Below are 21,189 nucleotides of genomic sequence, written 5' to 3' on the forward strand. Positions count from 1 at the left end.
AAAGGGAACTGTCTTTTCCAACCTTACTTGACCCAAACTGTTCCAACACAGCACATCTCTGCAGCCAAGAGTCTGCAGAATAGGTTCTGCCTTGCCTGGTGCCTGGCACAACACAGGTGCGCAATACATCCTCCCGAAATTTCAACATTATCCACTTTCAATTGAATTTAAATTGTCTGTGGTATTCTTTGCCTTAGATTTCACGAGCATAAATATGCAAATAGAATCAGAAACACAAACTCGTTTCTTCTAACCAGATCTCAGCCCACATAGTCCAAGGTAAAAGAGTAGTGAAATAATCCATTCTGGCATGTTGACCTATAGCAACGCTATTACTTAAAATAGGATTTTTAAGTGATAGAAAAGAAGAAAAACAGCAGCTTCCTACCGGCACATGCCTTCCACTTAGCATATCTGAAAGACCGGTTTCCTCATTTCAAAATTGATAGCCAACTCTTTTTTGTTGTTGTTTTGCTATTCAAATTTCTGCCCCCCTTTTCCAGCCTATTTGCTCTAACACTGAATTTTAAGCATCTCTAAAAATGCTTGATATGTTATTATTCTTTCCAGATATCCTCTGAGAGCCAAGCAAAGAACATTAAGGAAGAAAGGAGGAATGAGGCTGGATACCGTGCAGTGAGAAGAGGCGCTTCAAGGAGAGGGGGGTCTTGCTACCCGGGACTCACGGTGCTATCAGCATGAGAACTTACCGGTACTTCTTGCTGCTCTTTTGGGTCGGTCAGCCCTACCCAACTTTCTCCACTCCGTTATCTAAGAGGACTAGTGGTTTCCCAGCAAAGAAAAGGGCCCTGGAGCTCTCTGGAAACAGCAAAAATGAGCTGAATCGTTCGAAAAGGAGCTGGATGTGGAATCAGTTCTTTCTCCTGGAGGAGTACACGGGATCGGACTATCAGTACGTGGGCAAGGTAGGATTCCTGTGCGCGCTTTCACATTCTGGGTTTCAAAGCCTCAAGAAGTTACTTCTCATAAATAGACGGGGAGGCTGTGAACTGTTCCCCAGTACAGTGAGAATTGTTGCTTATCTGGTAAGACTTTTTTTTTTTTTTTTTTTTTTTCCTACTTGAGTAGTTTCGGGAAGAAGACTGTAGCAAGAAGCTGAGAAATGTTAGCTGTGCCACAAAGAAAGAGAAAATGCTTCAGTGAAAAATGAAACGCCCACAACCATCCGCATAGGATTATCATAAATCCTTTAATTTTTACTTTAGCTTGAAAAATGGGGTCCAGCTATTTTATAAAGTAGGGTGGATTAGAAATAGGAATAGAGAGATTATGCTGTAAGGAGAGGTGGGTTCCTTTTCCTCATCTGAAAGCTAACATTCTGAGCTGGAGTCTTTGGCCAAATTCAAATTAACTATTTCTTAACTCTGCTACCGACGCCTGCTTTGTTCTGGACCAAATGAAGATTTTTGTTGGCAAAACCCAGCACCATGGGTCAGATGTGGTGGTTATCTTGGCAGTGGTAACTATTTAGCCTTAATCTCAGGTAATTGGCAAGAATGAGATGTTTTAAATTCTTATGATTTACTTGTAGCCAGGTTGACAAAAGAGAAAAAATGGTTATGTAAAGGTGCTATTTCTAAACAGTTTCTGACCATCTTACTGACTCTAGAAAGTAGAGTGAGGAGGCATGGCTTATTATAGCCCTTACAATTCCTGGAGCTGAGTCAGAGAAGCAGCTTGGGTTGACTGTCATCATGAGTGTCACTGAAATTGTATCATCACCTACCTTCCTGTTGCAGAATATCTGCATACTGCAAAGAGGTAAAAGAAAAGCCAGGAATGTGGGCTTATGCTTTGCAGATTCTGCGTTCCATAAGGTGGTATTGATGAGGAAAAAGTATTGATACGCATCCCTTACATAAACAAATTGAGAATGAACATAAAAATACAGATACAAAATGTCTTCATTTCTTATCATAGCAATTATTTTTGAACGCCTCTATTAGGGTATCATGCAAATAGAATAAGTCTTGCCGATTCCAAGAGCTGCATGTTCACACTTCAATCTGTGATCAAATATCCCTGAATCACTGTGTGCAAATATTCTAAGTATTTACCACTATGAATGAAGGAGAAAAGCCGACCGTGGCTTAGGCTGAGATAACCAGGCAATGTTCCAGTGAAGTGAATTATTAATGTGGAATAAAATAGGAAAGGAAGTGCTCAGTGAAGGGGTGAACATCATCAACATAGATCCCCCAAGGATGTAGCCACGGATTTGCTGTGAAACTCACACACTGTGTGACCACTGAGGAAAGACAGTTCATTTACTTGTACTGCATTTCCTTTGTGAAATTTGAAAAACACTGTGTTAATAGGGTGGTGGTTAATTGTTAAAAAAAAAAAAAAAAAAAAAAATCTTTAATTCTTTAAAGCACTTTTTACAGCACAAATATCTTATTGCCAAAGAAGATTAAGTTTTAAAACGTGCTTTGTCTAAAGGATTGACCCCCCCTTCCCCCACTTTTTTTCTTTTCTGCTTTTCTTCTCAAATTGTGATGCCGTGTTATGTCAATGATGCCACATATTCTTAAAGAAAGTTCAGGATATTTCAGAATACTAGAAGCAGCGGCAGCTAAAACTGCATAAGAATCAGTTTCACAGTTATAATTGTGAGAAGTCCAATTGCCATGGGGAAAAGTTGCAAGCTGTGGACTCAAGCAGATCCGAGTAGCATCCCTGTGCTGCCAGTTGCCACTGTGACCCAGGGCAGGTTATTAACTGTTCCAGGTTTTTATCTCTTCATCTAGAACATACATGAAGCAATGCATACCTGGTGGAGTTGCAGGGTGGTTTGAGACAGGCAGTATAGGCTAGCACACAATACGTGTGTAAAGAAACTCCTATTACTGGTGAAAAATTCATTGTATATGCTCTATTAAACATATGTGCAATGCAGTCGAGTGGAACATTGACTTCTATATCACTGCAGAAGTAAAATGGGGTAATTAACAAATCTCAGTGGGTGGAAAATGTAGAGGATAATGGTAAAATCCCTTTGCAGTGATAGCTTTAACCAGACTCGTCGCACGTGGATATTTTGAAAAATTTCCCTACCTCACCATCATCTGCTCTTCCCTCTTGCCCCTCCCTCAGCTCCTCGTAGTTATAAGACATGAGGAGAAGAAAAAACATTTTTCAGAAAAAAAAAAGAGAAACAAGTGTCCCTCATCTGTGGCCATTTGGTCACCTTTAATTGACATGGAATAAAATAGACACCTGATGTAATAATTCATATCATCCATGTCAGGAAACTTTTAGGACAATGTTAGACTAGAGCAGAGGTTCCAAAACTTTCTCTAAAGGTCTTTTTCACAGTGGCCTTAAGGTAAAAGAAACACCCAATGTTTCCATGTATTAAACAAGCTCAAACAACTTAGTATTTCTGCTCTAACAATCTAGTAACTCTTCAAAAAAAATAATATGTCTTAATTGACAGAAAAAAAATAATACTTTTATTTCACTCTTAACCACAGTTACTTACAAATGGAATATATGCATTTCTTGGGCATTGCACAACTTTTCAGTCAGATCTGATACCACCCTCCTTGTTTCCTTTTCCACAATGATTTTTGTACTGCGGTTGCTTTTATCACAGCCACTATGGAAAACTTGGGTTACAAATGACATCATCCAATGGAGTGCAGCACCACCTACTGTAGAAATTGAGAACTAACTTGAACCAGTAATTCTCAAGGGGGCCGATGGAGGTGATATGTGCCTATCTGTCCCATGAACTTTTTAAAAGAGTTCAGAGGAGTTTCCTGCTGCATCCCAGGCTGCCTCGGCACACACTACGGGAACCATGGGACTCTAGTTAGGTTGGAACATAAGATGCAAAAAAACTAAAAAAGGCTTCAATCTTGCCATTAGCCCTACTAAACAATAATTACCTAGAGCCTAACAAGGTTGCCTAAAACAGAGAAGATTGATCTGATCAGTGTGTGGAAGGATACAAGTGTGAATTGAGGAAAAGTAATGCTGTTGATCACATAGAGCTTAAATTCCAAAGAAAAATATTTTCTATTACAAACATTTTGTTTATATTATCTTGGGGTAAGTCAGAAGAGATAGCCGTGACTGTGGTGGAGCAAGGAAAATATGAGATGGGAGTGGGGAGCAGAGAGCTTTCAGGGGTACGAGAGGAAAAGGGGGGGTCAGAGAAGGTCCTGAGAGCCAAAGAGGGAATCCCAGGTCCAATGATGTAAAGAAATAGACAAGAGTGTGCTTAGAAGCTGAAGCCCAAGCTAAAGCAGTGGGACCTGCTTCCTCTCCCTGTCTTGATGCCTCTCAGCCTTCCACTGTGTTGCACAACCAGTGAGATGAGAGGGGAAACAAGAAAAAGGTAGGGCTGGGGAGAATGCGTTCCCTGAGATGAAAGTGGTGAAGAACAATTGTAGCTGAAATACTGATGAACCAAATTCTCATTTATGAGAAAAATCTCAACAATTCCACTCATACAAAAAGGTGATGGCAGGTAGAGGTAACTGGAGAGGAGTCCTGTGCTGGGTAAGAGTTTGTGACCATAAGATATAAACATAGATACAGATATAGATAAGGATATTTTTCCTAAAATGCATGACCATTTGCAGGCAACTTTGAGGTGCTTTAGCATAAGCAGTATCTGTGAGAGCTTGTTCAAAATATACCACCTCAGGCCCCACCCCAGAGCTTATAAAATTAGAATCTGTGTTTTAACCCTAACCCCAGGTGAACTGTTGGTACAATAAAATTTGAAAAATGCCGCTTTTAAAACACTTTGCCTGGGCCTTACCTCCCCAGAGATTCTGATTCAGTGAGGTTTTCATTAAGTATTGGTAATTCTAATATGTTACAAAAGTTGAGAACCACAATCCTAGGATGTTATTCTTGCTGATCATAATAACAAAATGCAGCAAGTTTGGTGATAAAACGGGCATCTGTGGTGATTCAGAAATATAAAGGAAAGAGGCCCACCAGGCTTTGGGGTTCAACAGAGCTTCCTAGAGGAGTTGATGTTTGAACCCCATTTTAAAGGGAGATCAGGTGTGTTAGCTCACACTGCAGAGGGAGGGAGAGTTGCCATTATCTCCTAGTTAATTGGATACAGAAGCTAAAGGTCCAGAGTCAGAGGCTTAGAAATTGAACAACCAGGCCAGTGGAAGTGTCCCTGATGACACCAGAAACTAAGAAGAGCCTGTTTTCTTGTCAGGGACTAAAGAGAAGAGTATTTGATTTTATACAGAATCCACTTAGGTTATCTCTGGCTCATGTAAACTTAATAGAAAAATGGGAGGGAAACATTACAATACCAAATTTTAAGAAATCCTTGCAAACTCTACATAATATAGCAATTCCTTGATCATGATTGATATGTAGTCTAAGATTACAATACAAAAAGAAGAGCAAAGGTAGCTGTGGACATGGATTGTGTTTTGAAGGTGTGGGCATTCACTAATACAAACATGAGTGTATTAAAATCTCAGAATTAGGTCTAACTTCAAGCTAAAGATTGCACATTGTTGTTATTAAGCAGCCCCAGGTGAAGTCTCTTGCACCTTATCTTCTAGTGTTCTTTATACCTTCCTTCCACACAATGTACTCAGAAGACATGACTCCATTAGAAGTGTTCGAGGTGCTTTTACATCTAGTAGCTTACAAGGACATCTGTTTTTATGTAATTTAATGAACTCTACTTTCATAAGTATTTTCTGACATTAGCTTTTGGAAGTTGGCAATGGTTTTCTTCTGGTAGGATTCTAAAACAGTGATAGGTTGGTGGTGGTGGTGGTGGTGTTTTAATATCATGAATTTTTAGGTTCTATTTGAGGCTCCAATGTGCAGGTTTTCCCAATATGCATTTCTCTTAAGTCTTTAAAATTGACATCTACCAATTCAAGGAAGTCACTCTTCTCAAGATAATTAATTAGACAGCCATGTTTTAAAAGCCCATAAAAATAAAAGTCATCGTCCATATGCACCTTTAAAATTAGGGATGGGCAATTATTTGTTCCCATAATTATCTGATCCAAACTTAGCAAACATGAAGCAATATTTTATCCATTTCTGCGAGAACAGTTAAAAGATGATGATGTTAAAGAATCACTTTCTTTTATTCTTATATTATGATCACTTTTCTGAGAAGGCCCCAGCTTGAGTAGAGAGCTCCCAGCATTAATTAGATGGGTGGTTAGGAATCTGAGGCACGTGTCACTTCAAACAGCTGCAACAGATTAAAGTGATGTCACAGCTGGCATTCACCGAGTGTGGCTGGGCCCCAGATACTGTGCTCAGTGCTTCAAAGGTATCCTCTCTTAGATCCTATGGTTTTGATATGGTTTGTCCCCACCAAAATTTAAACTGTAATGGTGTTAAGAGGTAGTGGGGCTCTAAAGAGGTGTTTGGGTCACATTTGCAAGGGGATTCATATAATTCCCATGAAAGTAGGTTAGATATGACAAAAGCAGGTTGTTATAAAGTGTACAGCACTCCCTGCCCCTCTCTCTTACACGTGCTTCCAGTCCTTCCACTTTCTGCCATGACTTGAAGCAGCACAAGGCCCTCACCAGAAGCCAAGCAAATGCTCTTGGGCTTCCCAGCCTCCAGAACTGTAAAGCCCCTTTTCTTTATAGAATTCCCAGGTTCTGGTATTCTATTATAGCAAGAGAAAACAGACTAAGACAGATCTTTATAGCAACCTCAGTGTATTACTTATATCCTTGTTTTACACATGAATAAGCCAAGAGGTCGAGTGTTATAGACTAAGATCTCCTGATGCTAGGACCCTGGTAGTGAGACTGCACTGCCTGACCACCTAAATTCCATTATTTCCCCTTTCATAGTATGTCCACTGCTTCACAGATCCATTTTGAAGCCCAAAATGAAAAAACAGCAGAACATGCTTTGGCATTAGTGATGGCGTTCCACTCAATGCCACAAATATCTTCTGAGAATCTACTGTCTGAAATCTAAGAGAAAAAGAATTGTTTTTAAATACTACTTTCAAAGAGCTATACAAATACAGTTGTATTATTATTATGAACATTCCTTTTTTTTCTTAATTTTAATTTCCAGAACACATCAGTGATATTCAAAATAGTTATAGAATGTGAGCATTTTAAAATTAGATATACAATTAGTGATCTTTTTGGACATTGTGATTTTTTTTAAAGTCTTTTTCTTTCCCTTGATAACCTTCTATAAACTTCTGTTCTAGTTCAATGACCTGCAATAATCTTTTCTCCCTGAGTCAGAGCAAGTGCCTTGGGCACATCTTTCTTCTTCATCATTTAAATTTAATGCTCAGCCATTTAACATTTTTATATTTCAACTGGTTAGTGTATTTAAAAGAGAGTGGGTGCACACGCTCACTCATTGAATATACTTTTTAAAAATGTTTCATGACGTCGCTTACCAACTGCCAATATTGGCAGCAATCCTCATTTTATTTTCACTATTGAGCAACTGATTTCACATTCTTAATGACAAAAGCTTCAATTTGCTTTTTGATGCTAAGAAAGTGTCCTGTGTAGCTGCAATTTTCTGACTCTTAAACCTCCTTCTATGCATGGTAGCTCATGTGAAGAGCAGAAAAGTTAGACTGTCTGACCTTGGTCATAAACCCAAAGGCCACCCAGGCTGTAGAAAGAGCCCGGTAACATATAAAGATTCAAATAAGGACAAGATCCCAAATCCTCCAACTTCCATTTCATTATGTGGGTGGAATCCTATAGCCTCCTGCTTGAATTCAATATGTTGAGCAAAATGGAGGGATCAAGGTGAATAAAAGAGAGTTAAGAGTTCCGTCTTTTTTACTGCTGATGTAGCTAGGCTCCCTAAGTTGAACAGAGCTAGAGATTGTTGAGGGTCATTGGAGACCCCATACTGGTTATGACAGGTTCTCCTGAAATCTATTCTACAGATATTGCTGAGTATTTCTTTACTGGTGATGAAAGTTTGTTGGTGCAATTATTAAACTGTATAATTACTTCATTTGACTGGAGTTCTCCATTTTTGCCATACTTTGTGTCCTCCGTGTTAGATGGGAATATAAATATGCAGAATGCCGATAACCTAGTTTATATTTCTTTTCAAATCAAAATCCCTGTTCATCCAAATGCTGAATGTTTTCTCTGATATAAGGATGCAGATTCATAATGGGGTGGGGGAGCATGGGAGGATTAGATGAACTCTAGATAAAGCAAAGCAGGGAGGAGTAGGGAGAATGGGGGTAGGAAAGATGGTGGAATGAGATGGACATCATTACCCTAAGAACATCTCTGAAGACATGAATGCTGTGACTCTACTTTGTGTACAACCAGAAATATGAAAAATTGTGCTCTATATGTACAATATGAATTGTACTTCTATATAACAAATTAGAATTATATATATATATATATATATATATATATATATATATATATCTCCCTATTTATAATTTTAACTGAATTTTATTTTAAAAATCAAGTAATAAATTCCTTACATATTTGTAATCAACTGTAAATAAATTCTTACACCACCAGTTTGTTTCGGTTTTTTTCATGCTCAGTAACATGAAAAGCCAAAGATATATTATAGCCAGAGTTATAAACTGAATTTTTGGAGGCCTTCACATCTCTAGCCAAACTAAAAGATATCTTCCTTGTACTACAACCATGTTTTGCCAGAAATAAACAGGTTTTCAGTGATAGCCTCTTCCTTTGATAGCCCTCATCAAGAAGTCAGTGAGCCATTGTTACCTCCAGGAGGTGATTTTTTTGTGTATGTGTAGCATGTTGGTAGCAAACTCCACCTTCTACAAGACTTTATGTTGTCAGTTATCAAGATGACAATGAAACAGAATCCTTGTAAGCAAGGTAAATATACCCCTATCCTTTGCAAATGTATCTTTCCATCTGGCACTGAAGAATAAGTCAAAAGGAAACACAGAAATTTCCATTAAGAGAATAAGAAAGAGGTTTTTTGTTGCCATTATTGATAAATAAGTAAAAGTGACAAATAGTCTAAAAGGCCAGCGTAAGGAATCTGATTTGAAATTACTCACCTGAAATAAGAAAAAAAAAATGCATGCTAAAATAGGAAACAAAAAATATTTATTGTCTCTTCCAGTTTTCCCTTCATAGAGAATATATATGCACAACAGAAAAGAGGCATTTTAGAAGATAAAAATGTATACATGTGTGAAATATGTTTATAAATATTTTAGGTGAGTTGGTATGTTTCAAAGAACCTGAGGGCAGTAAAGGGGGCAAAACAAAAAGCATGACTTTGGGTGGGGGATGCAGTGCTGACGAGAGGGAACAGAGATTGGAGGTAAGAGGTTACCTCAGCTATGGCATTTTTATAGATTGGGAGAGAAAATGCTTTTGATTCATTCCGCAATTGTTCACTAAAGAATGTGAGTGCCCAGCATAGGTTGCCTATGTTGGACCCCAACCAGGCACTGCTGATGAATAGTGGGTGAGCTAGTTCACTTCTTCTTTCCCTCAACTATTAAAGGGAAGTGACAGAATTATGGAGGTGAGGATTAAAGAAGTTAATACACAGAAAGGACTCGCAAGGGCCTGGCATATCTGCTTACTAAGGACTTGAAGGAGGAAGACACCCTGCTAGAAGTGTGCCTTCCAGGAGCGGGAGAAACAGAGAATGGAGAAAGGAAGATGAATGCTTGGTGACTCCAGGGGCTCCAGGGTTGTGAAGTGACATACCCTGGGCCAGTGACAGAAGGGAGCGGCCAAGGCAGCTGAGGTGTGAGATTCACCCATAGCAATTCAGCATGCTGAGCTCACAGGAAATATGACGTTGTCTCTATTATCCCACCCAAAATAGAAATAAAATGCACACCACATTCACATTACCTGACTATTAATCATGTCACTTGAAAATATCATCGCATTTCACTGCAACCTGAGGTTAGGTTCTTTCAATTGTAATGAAATGTGAGTATCTGGTTAGGTCTTGTTTGTTTTCAATAAAAAAATTTCAGGCATCCAGCCATTCACAAGATCACTCTTGCACTTGGAGAATAATAATGTTTTGATTTGTTAGAATAGTTAAGTTAAAATTAATATCACAAACTCCCTGTTATTGAACCAAAGTTTTATTATGGGGAAATTAGTGTTGATTTCATTGTTTACTTACCTGAATGTTTCATCTTCTCAAGAACAAAACAAAATAATTAATTCCTTGTTTAAGAATGAATTTCGACTTTAACTATATCAAGTAGTGTTTTGTATTCAGTCCCAAGGCTATTCTTTCAATTTTACTTAAGATATTGAATTTAGCTTTTGAAAACATATATATTTGTATACTCTGCAAAACCCTAGACTACAAGTCTTACTGATCTCTATATTCCCGGGTAGTGCCTAAGATAGCTCTTACACGTTGAAGTCAGACAAATACCACTTGAATTAAGCTATAGGTGATCCCAAAAGATGAACATCCACCTTCCCATCTGAAAGTCACCTTCCAATTTTTCTAAGTTTGACTGAAATACAATTGACAAATAAAAATTGTATGTATCTAATGTGATGCTCTGACATACATTGTGAAATTATTACTACATACAAGCTTGATTCACCTATCACTCATTTCACATAGTTACCATATGTGTGTGTGTTTGTGTGGTAAGAGCTTTTAAAAACTATTCTCTTAGCCAATTTCAAGTATAGTATAAAATCATAATATTAGCTATAACTACCATTTTATATTTACAGCTCCACAGCTCCCAGTTTGTAATGCAAGGCTTTCATATGCATACCATTGATAGTGGTGGTGTTTTTGCTTTGTTATTTCCTATGACCTTGCTCTGAATAGAGCATGGCAAGGCCTAAACCCATTCCAACCCTGTTCTGGCAAGCACTGTAGGAATGCATAGGGTCACTGCAGACTCAAGCACACTAGAGTCTGGCTCCCATTGATAGTGTTTTGTGTCGGGTTGACAACCAAAAATCCAAAGTCTTAAAGTTGAAGGCTGTATTCATTAGATGATAAATGTATAAACCAAATTTATTATAAAATTCCTTCTTTGGAGAATACCTCTGTAAATTTCACATCAAACTGGCACAAATATGATACAGTAGGAAGCAAGTGAAGCTTCCTCGGTGTAAGCAGGAAAAGCCAAAGACAACACTCGTGTATGTGTATAAACTAACAAGAAAAATTAAAATATTTAAGCAGTAACAAATAAAATAGCATATCATAAAAGTAGGTTCCTTTGAGGCTTTAACAAATAAAAATCAGATATTTAGGATCGTAGAGGAAAGTTATATACAAAATAAGAAAAAGTCAAAGAGAGCCAGCCAATGCAAAGCAAATTTCTTTTTCTTAAAATTCCTAAGAGGCTACATTGTGCAGACAATTCAAGTGTTCGGTAAAAGAGAAATAATCATTTAAGACCTGAGGAAATTGATTGCTATGTTTCTCTCTGTCTCTCTCTGTCTCTCTCTGTCTCTCTCTCTCTGTCTCTCTCTCTCTCTCTCTGTCTCTCTCTCTCTCTCTCTCTCTCTCTCTCTCTCTCTCTCTCTCTCTCACACACACACACACACACACACAAGAAATATGATAAATATAGAAACAGAAAATCTTCTCTATTGAGGCCAATTCTTTCTCCTTCTTTTTTTAATCAACTGTATCTTTTAATCAACATTGAGAGTTTTCACAAGAAAAAGAATCATTTCTGAAAAATAATCTCATTATAGCTCTACCACTTATTTTATGAGTATAATTTAGAAAAGAAACATGAATGAAAATGTGCAGAGAAAGTTCTACTTTAAAATATAGTTACTCAAAACTTTAGCAAGTTTGATTGTTTTGTTTTGTTTTATTTTAAAACATAAGGATCTGGCTCATTTCCTTACTTGATCTGGAAACTGAGGGTGGACTGACTAGGTTGGTTTCTTGGTTACTTTCATTCTTGGTGGGGTCAGGGGAGCAATGAAGGTATATACTCTACAGAAAGCCAACTTCCCTTTAGAAATCAGGTAAAGCATAATTTTTCTTATCCAATCTGTATCTTCAACATTTTGCCTATTCTCCCAACCATGTGTATTACATTAAAGGATTGGGAGGGACTTTTCACTTTGTATTAAAGTTACTATCTCCATGATGACCTATCTACCCGTTCTTAAAAAGAGAGAGTTTTAAAATCAAACCCAGAAAATTAGGTGACCAGGCAGAGTTGACTTCTTTATGCAGTCCTATCTCCTCTTTAACAATGGAGACATCATTTGCTTGAGGTTTGAAATGGCAATGTGGCCATCCAAATGCTGACTGCAATACAAACCAGTGAGTGACGCCTACAAAAGAAGAAGTTAAGTTACTGGATGCCCGAGAGACCAAAAAAAAAAAAATGAGAGATCATTCCCTGGCAGGCAAAGAGGCATCTTGGACTTTTTTTTTTTTCTTTTCAGAGTTTCATTGCAGGAAACTTCTACTGAGATAAGGAGCAATGATAATATTTTCTCACATTTTATCAGGCTGTACAGTTTATAAAACACTCAGATGCCCGCGTGTTCCTCAATCCATCTGCATAACTGCTCTTCCAGCTGAGCATGATTCATTCCTTTTGCATGAGAGAAAACAGAATGTCATATGGGTTCAGGGGACACAAGGTTTTGCCAGCAGAAAACCAAAACTGGGCTGGAGTCCACCTGTTTCCATGGGGTTGAATCTAACATCTTCCTTATGCCACAAAATGAAGAAGATGATAAAGTTGTGGAGAGTTCTTTAGACATGGTGGCCAGTGAAGTGACATGATTGCTCAGAAGCTGGAGGTGGGTGTAGAGCACTGGAGTTTGTGCCACTGGCATCACAGTGAGGACACTTTGGCCAGCATGGCCATGGGACAGTGCCCATTCCTCTTCACTGATCATTTCTGTTAGTTTCCTTAAGGAAAAAAAAAACAAAAGGAGTTTTTGAAATCATTTAAGAACTTACAGCTGGTTTCAAAGCAAGACAAACTCATAAATGAGCCCATAATCTTCTTTCCTAGAATTCTTTACCATTATTTCCTTGACTGTATAAGCAGGTTACAGAATTCAATTTAATCATCATTTAGTGTGCACATTTGGAATGCTTGAGAGTTATGAGTTTGAGTAAGAAATAGTCCCTCCCTCAAGCAAACTATTTGTTTTATAAAGATAGAGCTTTAACTTTTTAGATCCTAAGTAAGAGTCAGCATATAAGAATATCCAACATGTTTTTCTTCCTTTCAAGGGAAGTACAATTTAAAGGGCTAGGGATAGGGATATATAGGTCAGTGGTAGAGCTCTCTCCTAGCTATGTGTGAGGAGGTCCTGGGTTCAATCTCTTGTAATGCAGGAAAAGAAAAAAGAAAGAAAAATACATTTTAGGAAAAGCTATTAAGGAACACATTTTTTTTAAATTCCCATTTGAATCATCATGTCTGAAATGTCTACATTTTATCTTTTAATAATTTTTCCTAGGCATGTGAGTATCAGAGAGAAGGAAGAAGAGAAAACAAGTCATGCATGTGTGTGTGTGTGTGTGTGTGTGTGTGTGTCCTTAGATTTGGCAATGGCTAAAGAGATTACACTGTAGAGCAAAAAGGTAGGATTATAATTGGTGAGTTACAATGCCTTACTAAATCAATTTTTGACTGGGAATCTGCCTCTTAGCTTGATTTACCACCGGCTTTTTGAAAATGAAAATGTTAGACTAAGCAGGAGCTAAGACGAATGTCACAGTCTGCCAAGACAAGAAGGACCTTGGACTTCAAAAGCCAAGCAAAAGGCAGTAAACAAAGCCTTTTTGGGAAATAACTTCATGCAGTTAATAAACCAGAAGGCATTTGTTTAATTGATAAATCCCAAATGAACAATAACATCTATTACAGTTTGTATCATTTGTGCCAATAGAATTTACAAATAACTTAGCCTGGGGCCTAATATAATAAATACAAAGAATCCAGAAATATTTATAGTCATTGCAGGGAGTATTGTTTTGGCAATATGCTTTGACTCGAACAAGCTTAGCCTTTAGAGTCAGGCAAGTCTTAGCATGGTTCCTGGTTCCACCCTTAACTTGGAGCAAATTACTTAACCTCTCTGACCTCAGTTTCCTAATAAAGAAAAAGAGAGAGAGAGAGAGAGCATAGAGGTCATCTCCTGGAGTCATTGGGAGAATTAATTGAGGTGACACAAAAGCATTCCTGCAGTACATGGTACATATTAAGTGTGCAACAAGTTCATTTCCTTTTCTACTGCTGCTATAAAAAATTACCAGAAATGTAGTGCCTTAAAATAATATAAATGGATCAGCACACAGTTCTGAAGGCTAGAGGTCTGAAATGGGGTCCACTGGGTTAACATCAAGGTGTCTGCAAGATGTTCTCATGGAGGCTCCTGGAGAGGATGTTTCCTGGCCTTTTTCAGCTTCTGGAGGCCACAGGCATTCCTTGGCCTATGGCCCTTCCTCCATCTTCAAAGCCAGCAGCAGAGCATTTTCATATTCTCCCCACTCCCTCCCTTTCTCCCCTCTGCTTTTATTATCACATTTCCTTCTCTGACTCCAACTTTTCCCTTCCTCTTATTAAGACCCTTGTGATTACATTGGGCTCACATGCATATACCAGGATGCTCTTCTCACCTTAATCACATGTCTTAGATCCTTTTGCCACATAAGGTAACATTATCACAGGTTCTGGGAATTAGGAAATGGACATCTTTGAGAAGACCATTATTCTGCCTACCACAACTACAATAGCACCAAAGTTTTGTTCATTCAATAGTTAGTCTGGTACTTTTGACATTAAATTCAAGGTATTGAGTGTAAAAAATAAATGTCAAGGGAATTAATAAATTTCTCCTACATTTAGACTTAAAATTCCTTTGCTTTTAGCACTTTGTCAGAATTTCTCCTTCATATCACACAAGGTTTGTTTCAGTAGTTATTAAATCAAACAAGAGATAAAAGATTGAATCAAGGGGGTCATGGAATCTCTGCAAATGTAAAATGCCTTATAGTATTATTTAAGTGGACTTTAAAAGTTACAAGGTACATATGGAGAAGAAAGATGGAAGATAGAAAGATGGATAGATGGACAGACAGATGAACAGACAGACAGATCAACATTCTCTATTTTTGTGGCCCTGGTAAACATTTGTCAATATGTGGAGATATTTTTAGTTGTTATAAATTGAGAAGGCATTGACATCTAGTAGGTAAGGACCAGGGGTGCTGCCAAGCATCCTATGATGCACAGGACAATCCCCAAAGCAATTGTCCAACTCAGAATGTCCATAGAGAATAATTTCACAAAATAAAAAAATAGATGCAAATCTTTGTAATTCAACACTATTTGATACAGTATAAGTTTTTAATGAATGCTCATAGAACTGAATGTAAAGACCCACAACTCATTGTAAAGACCCACAAGGGGAAAAATATGAATAAGAGTTTCAATCACATGGACTCAAACATTGCCCTTGGTTATTGTGTGGTGCTGAGAAGTTACCTTTTATGTTGTCTTAGTATCCTCATCAGTTAAAATGGGATAAGAACAGAGCCAAGATGAGCAACAAATGGTAAAATAAAGGTATTGTATCCAACTACAAATTTTTTTAAAAGTAAATATTTTTTAAAAATCAGTTAAGTTTGTTATATAGGAAATATAATTTTTCATGTCTTAAGGAGACAACATGCTATAATAGAAAAAGACCATGGGATATGAGTTGGGCCTGGTGGCACACATCTGTAATCCCAGCTACTCAGAAGTTCAAGGTGATCCTGGGCAGCTTAGCAAAAGCCTGTCTCAAAACAGTAAAACAGGCCAGGGATGTAGCTTGGTTAGTAGAGTGTTTGCTAGCATGTGCAAGGCTTTGGGTCCAATCCCCAGTGGAGGAGAAAGAGGAGAAGGAGGAGAAAAATGTCTTCTAGATTATTTTTAGAGCCCTTTCAACATATCAAGGGGTGATCCTGGCCAATAAGAATAAAACTCACCAATCCCATTTATAAATGTGGTCACTAAACATTACCTATGTCAAGTTCTGGCTGCAGGTCATGTTTCCACCTCTGCTCTCTTCTCCCAAAACACGTGGTGGGGTATTCCTGAAACCAGTGAATTTCACAATTGTGTGCTTTGACGACCAAGCACACAAACAGTCTCATTTCTACTGTTCCCATTTTGCTTTAGGGGGAATCACGTAAAGGAGAAACCCTGTTTCATTCCCAGCAGCCTTCCTGGGCTTCAGTAGGGAAAGGAGGGAGTGGATGGATCCCATAGATAATGTCTACTGAGGGTAAAGTCATCCTGCAACAAGGACCACATATGCCAAGGGCAATAAGAAGTCACACCTAGACCTCAGGGCTGGGGGATGTGACGCTGATGGAGGAGGCAGGATGAAACTGGCCACCTTGGACTCTGGACAGCCAAGGTCATGATTCCACCTGCCCAAACTACAGAAGCCACTGAGAAAAGTAATGGATGGGATATATTGGCTACAGAGATGGGGTGGGGGTCGGGGTAGGGGGCAGAGAGCAGTACAAGGACTGCCCTTGGGTACAAACACTCCCACATTTTCCACTGACCCAGCATGTGGGCCCCTTTTTTTTTCATATACCCAGGTGTCATGCTGGATTGGACAAGAAGCAGGAGAAAGCAAGCAGAAAGACTGAGATTTGTCTAAAAGAGTTATCTAAGGAGACCCTATTATTGAATCAGGCAGACTTTATTGTATTGCACTAAATTTTGGACCCGGTATTCAACCTATATGGAGTTCTAAAGTTCAACAGGACTAGGGCTTGAGGGATAAGCTGTAAAAATAATAATAATAATAAAGAAGCCACATTTTCCCGAGCACATCTCAGTACAGTATGAGAAAATATGTGACCCTTCAACTGAAGGGAAGGAATGTTTCTATTTTTACTAACTTTATGGCTCTTATTACCCCAGGCAGATACTCAAGGCCTCCTCTGATTTTCTCCCACACTGAGCCTTGAAACCATGCCATGCACTCATACAGTTGTGACGTCATTTTTCTCCCATCACTAACCTAAGCTTTTCCAAGAAGTCTTCCTAAACCATCAGAGAACTCACATGTTCCCTGATTCCATCTTGTCCAGTTCACAAGTTTCTTCTCAGACATCTATCATCTTTTTATTTACCATGGTATTTCTAACTATCACTTAATAACAGGACCCCTAGTGTCTTGTTTTGCTTTTTTTTTTTTCTTTTCTTTTTTTTTTTTTTTTTTGGTACCAGGGATTAAACCCATAGGTGCCTAACCACTGAGCCATATCCCCAGCCCATTTTATTTTTTACTTTGAAACAGGGTCAGGATAAGTTGCTGAGGCTGGCTTTGAACTTACCATCCTCCTGCCTCAGTCTCCTGAGCTGCTGGGATCACAGGCATGCATAGCTGCTTCTGGCCATTCTGCTTTTATTCTATGATTTTGTATGTATGAGAGTCAGCATTCCCAAGCCTAAATTGAAAGTTTATAAAAGACAGGTATCAGATGTCTTTTGTGCATTGCCTTGTGAGATTCTTCAGGCCAACAAATGTTTTTAAATGGTCTTGGTTGATGGAGTTAAATGATTTTATAATAGAATAATGTTTCTGTGAAATGGGGCATTTTCCATTAGTTTCTGCAACAGGATGATACTTGAAACATTTTTCAGTAAAATCTTGACCTTTTTTCACCATTAACAGATAACTTCTGGCCCAATACTCAACGTGTTTATAACTCTCTGTAGTTACAATTAGGCTGCTCTTGTCAAGAAATCCAACAAAAGTTGGTTTTATTATTATAGAGATATTTAATTGATTTTTAAAGAAAATTATTAGATCTAAGGCAATATCTTAAATTACTCCCTCAGATTGTTCAGATTAGACCATGTGCCTACTGTTTGATAGTAATTGCTGAATTATCTGGCAACTGCAGGAATGTGTGTATATTCTTAAAATACAGAATTATCTATCTTAAAGTCAAGCAAGAAAGAAGAGATGGAGAACACTTACGTTTTATCAGTTGTCTACTATGTGCCAAAAACCTTCATTCGTCATTGATATCTTATCCAAATTACCCTTTACAGCATTTATTCATTCACTTTTTGCTCTCATTAATTATTGGGGACCTATATTGTGCCAGAATGTTGGGTACTAAGAATACAGAGTGAACCAGACAGATTTGATGCCTTCGTTTATGAATTAATGATCTAGATAGGGAAATAGCTATAAAACAGGTCATCAAAAAAAAAAAAAATAGAAGAGGCTAAAGGCTTAGAAGGGAATGAATTGAGAGTACATAGGAGAATCTAACTGAATCTAACAACTTAGAGAAATTGTCCCTGTGGAGATAAATCAAGCAGACCTGACATACTAGTTGAATTAACCAGGTGAAGATGCTAAAAGAGCTTTTTTTTCAAAGTGGACCACATGGAAGGAGGACCTAGATATGAAAGAACCTGCAATTTGAGTGTTGCTAAAACAAGGAGAGTTCAAAGGAACATGGTAACTGATGAAGCTAAAGAGAGGAGCAGAGGCCAGAATGGTCTTTGGAGGTGCCATTAAAGAGCTTTATCCCGAGAGCAAAGAGAAGACACTGAAATATTTAATTGAAAGAAAGTGGTATCTTCAGAGCCGTTGTTGCATTAAATTGGTCTGGTAACAGAGGCCAACTAGAAAGGTTTTCTAACCTGAATGTGTGTTTGGAAGGCCTCCTTGCAAGAGACCAGTGGAAATGGTGATGGCTTGGACCAGGTTGACAGCAGTGGAAATGGAGAAAGTTAAGTGAGTCAAGATACATATAAGATATATGAAAGCGGTGGAATGACAGGATTTGTGGCTTAGTGAACGTGGGGATGGCCACAGAGTGGATGGTCCGTGATGACTCCCTAGGGGCCTTTGCTGAGGTGGGACATGCAAAAGGAGGGTATTTCTGCGAGTAATTGATAAAGTCAGCTGGGACATACTGAATGTAAATGATCCAAGAAACTTGCCTGGGAGGTAACTATATGCTTGACTATGGATCTCAAGAAAATGGTCTGCCCTGGGGTTCTATACAGATTTGGGCATTGCTGGCACATAGGTAGGTAGTGGTTGAATGAAAATGAGTAGATGATTTCATTTGGGGAAAGTATGTGGAGTGTGGAAGACTGAAGCCTAAGGGACACCAACATTTAGGGGACCGATAGAAGAGGAAGAACAAGCAAGACTGTCTTTTAGATGCCAGAATGAAGACTAAAGATTTTAATTAATTTCCTGATTAATAGGAAAGTCCAAATTCGGACTGAAACCTTTCCACTCTTCAAATCCACCTTCTAAATACTTCATGTTTATGAATGCAGTTTAAGAAGTAAATTTATGTGATTTACAGAAGGCTTGCTCTGAGCGAGACCCTAAGTATTTTATGTACGTTATTTTATTAATTTCCAGAGTAATCTGCTGTTCAAGTATCATTATTCTTCCCAGGATGTGGATGAAGAGACAGAGACTGGGGGATGTGAACTTAGTTCCCCAAGGTTACACCACCAATACTATAGCATGACTTTCACCCGTTTCTTTCTCTTGCCCGAATCCAGGTTTTGGGCCATTGTGATTGTCCTAGTGAAGGCAGTGGCTCCTAAACTTTGCTCTCATCAGAATTACTTGGAGGGCTTCTTAAAACAGATTGCCAGCTGGCACCCGCTGAGTTTCTGATTCTGGAGATAAGTAGGGCATAGAGTTTACATCTCTGCCTTGTTCCAAGAGGCTGCTGCAGTAGGGTGAAAACAGCAGAAAAGATATTGGCTGAGTAGGGTAGTTTCCATTTCACATTACAGGATAGTCAGACCCCAGGGTCCTTGCATTTTGTGGTTCTTCCATCTCCCCAGGTACTGTCCTCATCAGCCTGGAGGAAGCCAGCTTCTTCCTCACTACCACTGCAGGCTGTGGGGACAGGACGTCTAGAACAAGCCAATTCTTGCCGAGCAGGGGACACTGAAGTTGTGCCCTTCGCATTCACACATATTACAATGTGAAATTTTTATCAAGAGACTGGAGAGCCATGAGCCTGCCTAAACCACTAACTACTATGGAACAAACAGAGAAGGGGTGCTATGGATTGGATTTTAATTGTCTTCCAAAGGCCCATGTGTGAAAGGGTTGGCCCCAGCCCCTGGAACTACGGGGAGACGGTGGAACCTATAGAGGGGGGTTTTAGTTGGAGGAAGTTAGGTTAGTGAGAGTATACCCTCTCAGGGAATACTGAGACTCCAGTCCCTTCCCCTTTCCCTCTTTGCCTTCTAATCATTATGAGAGAAGCAGCTATCTCGACCACTCTCCAGCCATAATATTCAGCCTTACTTCAGGCCCAAAGGAATGGGGGCAAGTGACCATGGAAATTGTAGGTCAAAGTCAGCCTTCCTGCTTTATAAGTCTGTTATCTCAAGTGTTCTGTTACAGTAACTCAAAGCTGACTAACTAAAGGGGTTTGGGGGACAACAAGCTCCCTACTACAATAATATGCTGCCCTGAACTTTTTCATTTATGAAATAATTTTCAGATAAAAATTAGTTGACTCGTGCTAAATCATTAACATTCAAATACAGCATGGTGAAATTTGTCATATGAAATTTTATTAAAAGATATTTTTATTGACTTAATCCTATAATCTCTAAAACAGAATCAATTTCTAATCTCTGCCATGTACTTCAGGCACATAACATAATTTCTTCCTAACATAAACACTACCCAACTGGCTCTCCCCAGCCTCCCAGCATTAAGTCTATTTATTAGTATTCTGTATACATTCATTATATGGAAAGATGTATGAACAGATACAAACATCTATATGCATATTAAATTCAGTTATGCCGTAATTTGGCATAACTTGATCATGATTTCCCTAATTTAAAATAATATTCAACCTGTTTAGCATGAAGGCGTTCTCTCCTTTAGCTGCTGTTTCTCCACCTCGGTCTCAGTCAGACAGCATCTTCTCATCATAGCTCTTCTCTAATTGTCCCAGGTCATCTCAAATCAGCAACCATTACTTTCTCAGAGGACCACATTATACTTGCACTAACACTCTAAAAACACATAAGCCATAATTCAGTGTTTCATGGCAGACATCACATATTTCCTTCCCCTAACTCCTTTCTGGCTGTGGAAGGCACCTAAGTTAGGCCATCGCGGTAAGCTTTTCCTTAGACTGTTTTCTGTCTTAAACATGCTGATTCTCAGAAGA

The 21,189-nt window shown here is 38.6% G+C and overlaps 1 protein-coding gene and 1 non-coding gene across 2 annotated transcripts in view; one reads left to right on the top strand and one right to left on the bottom strand.

The window, feature by feature from the left end:
* Positions 1-698: 698 nt before the first annotated feature.
* The window catches only part of Cdh6 (cadherin 6), a 49,818-nt gene continuing 29,327 nt past the window's right edge, over positions 699-21,189 (top strand). Inside the window, exon 1 of the mRNA XM_076856181.2 lies at positions 699-926. Coding sequence (XP_076712296.2) covers positions 699-926 — 228 coding nt within the window. The remainder of the gene's footprint in view (positions 927-21,189) is intronic.
* On the bottom strand, positions 10,782-10,915 carry LOC143400583 (small nucleolar RNA SNORA9). Its single transcript, XR_013091494.1, has one exon. It is a non-coding gene; the product is annotated as a small nucleolar RNA SNORA9 (small nucleolar RNA).

The sequence above is a fragment of the Callospermophilus lateralis genome, chromosome 5 (assembly GCF_048772815.1).
Source record: "Callospermophilus lateralis isolate mCalLat2 chromosome 5, mCalLat2.hap1, whole genome shotgun sequence".
Lineage (NCBI taxonomy): Eukaryota > Metazoa > Chordata > Mammalia > Rodentia > Sciuridae > Callospermophilus > Callospermophilus lateralis.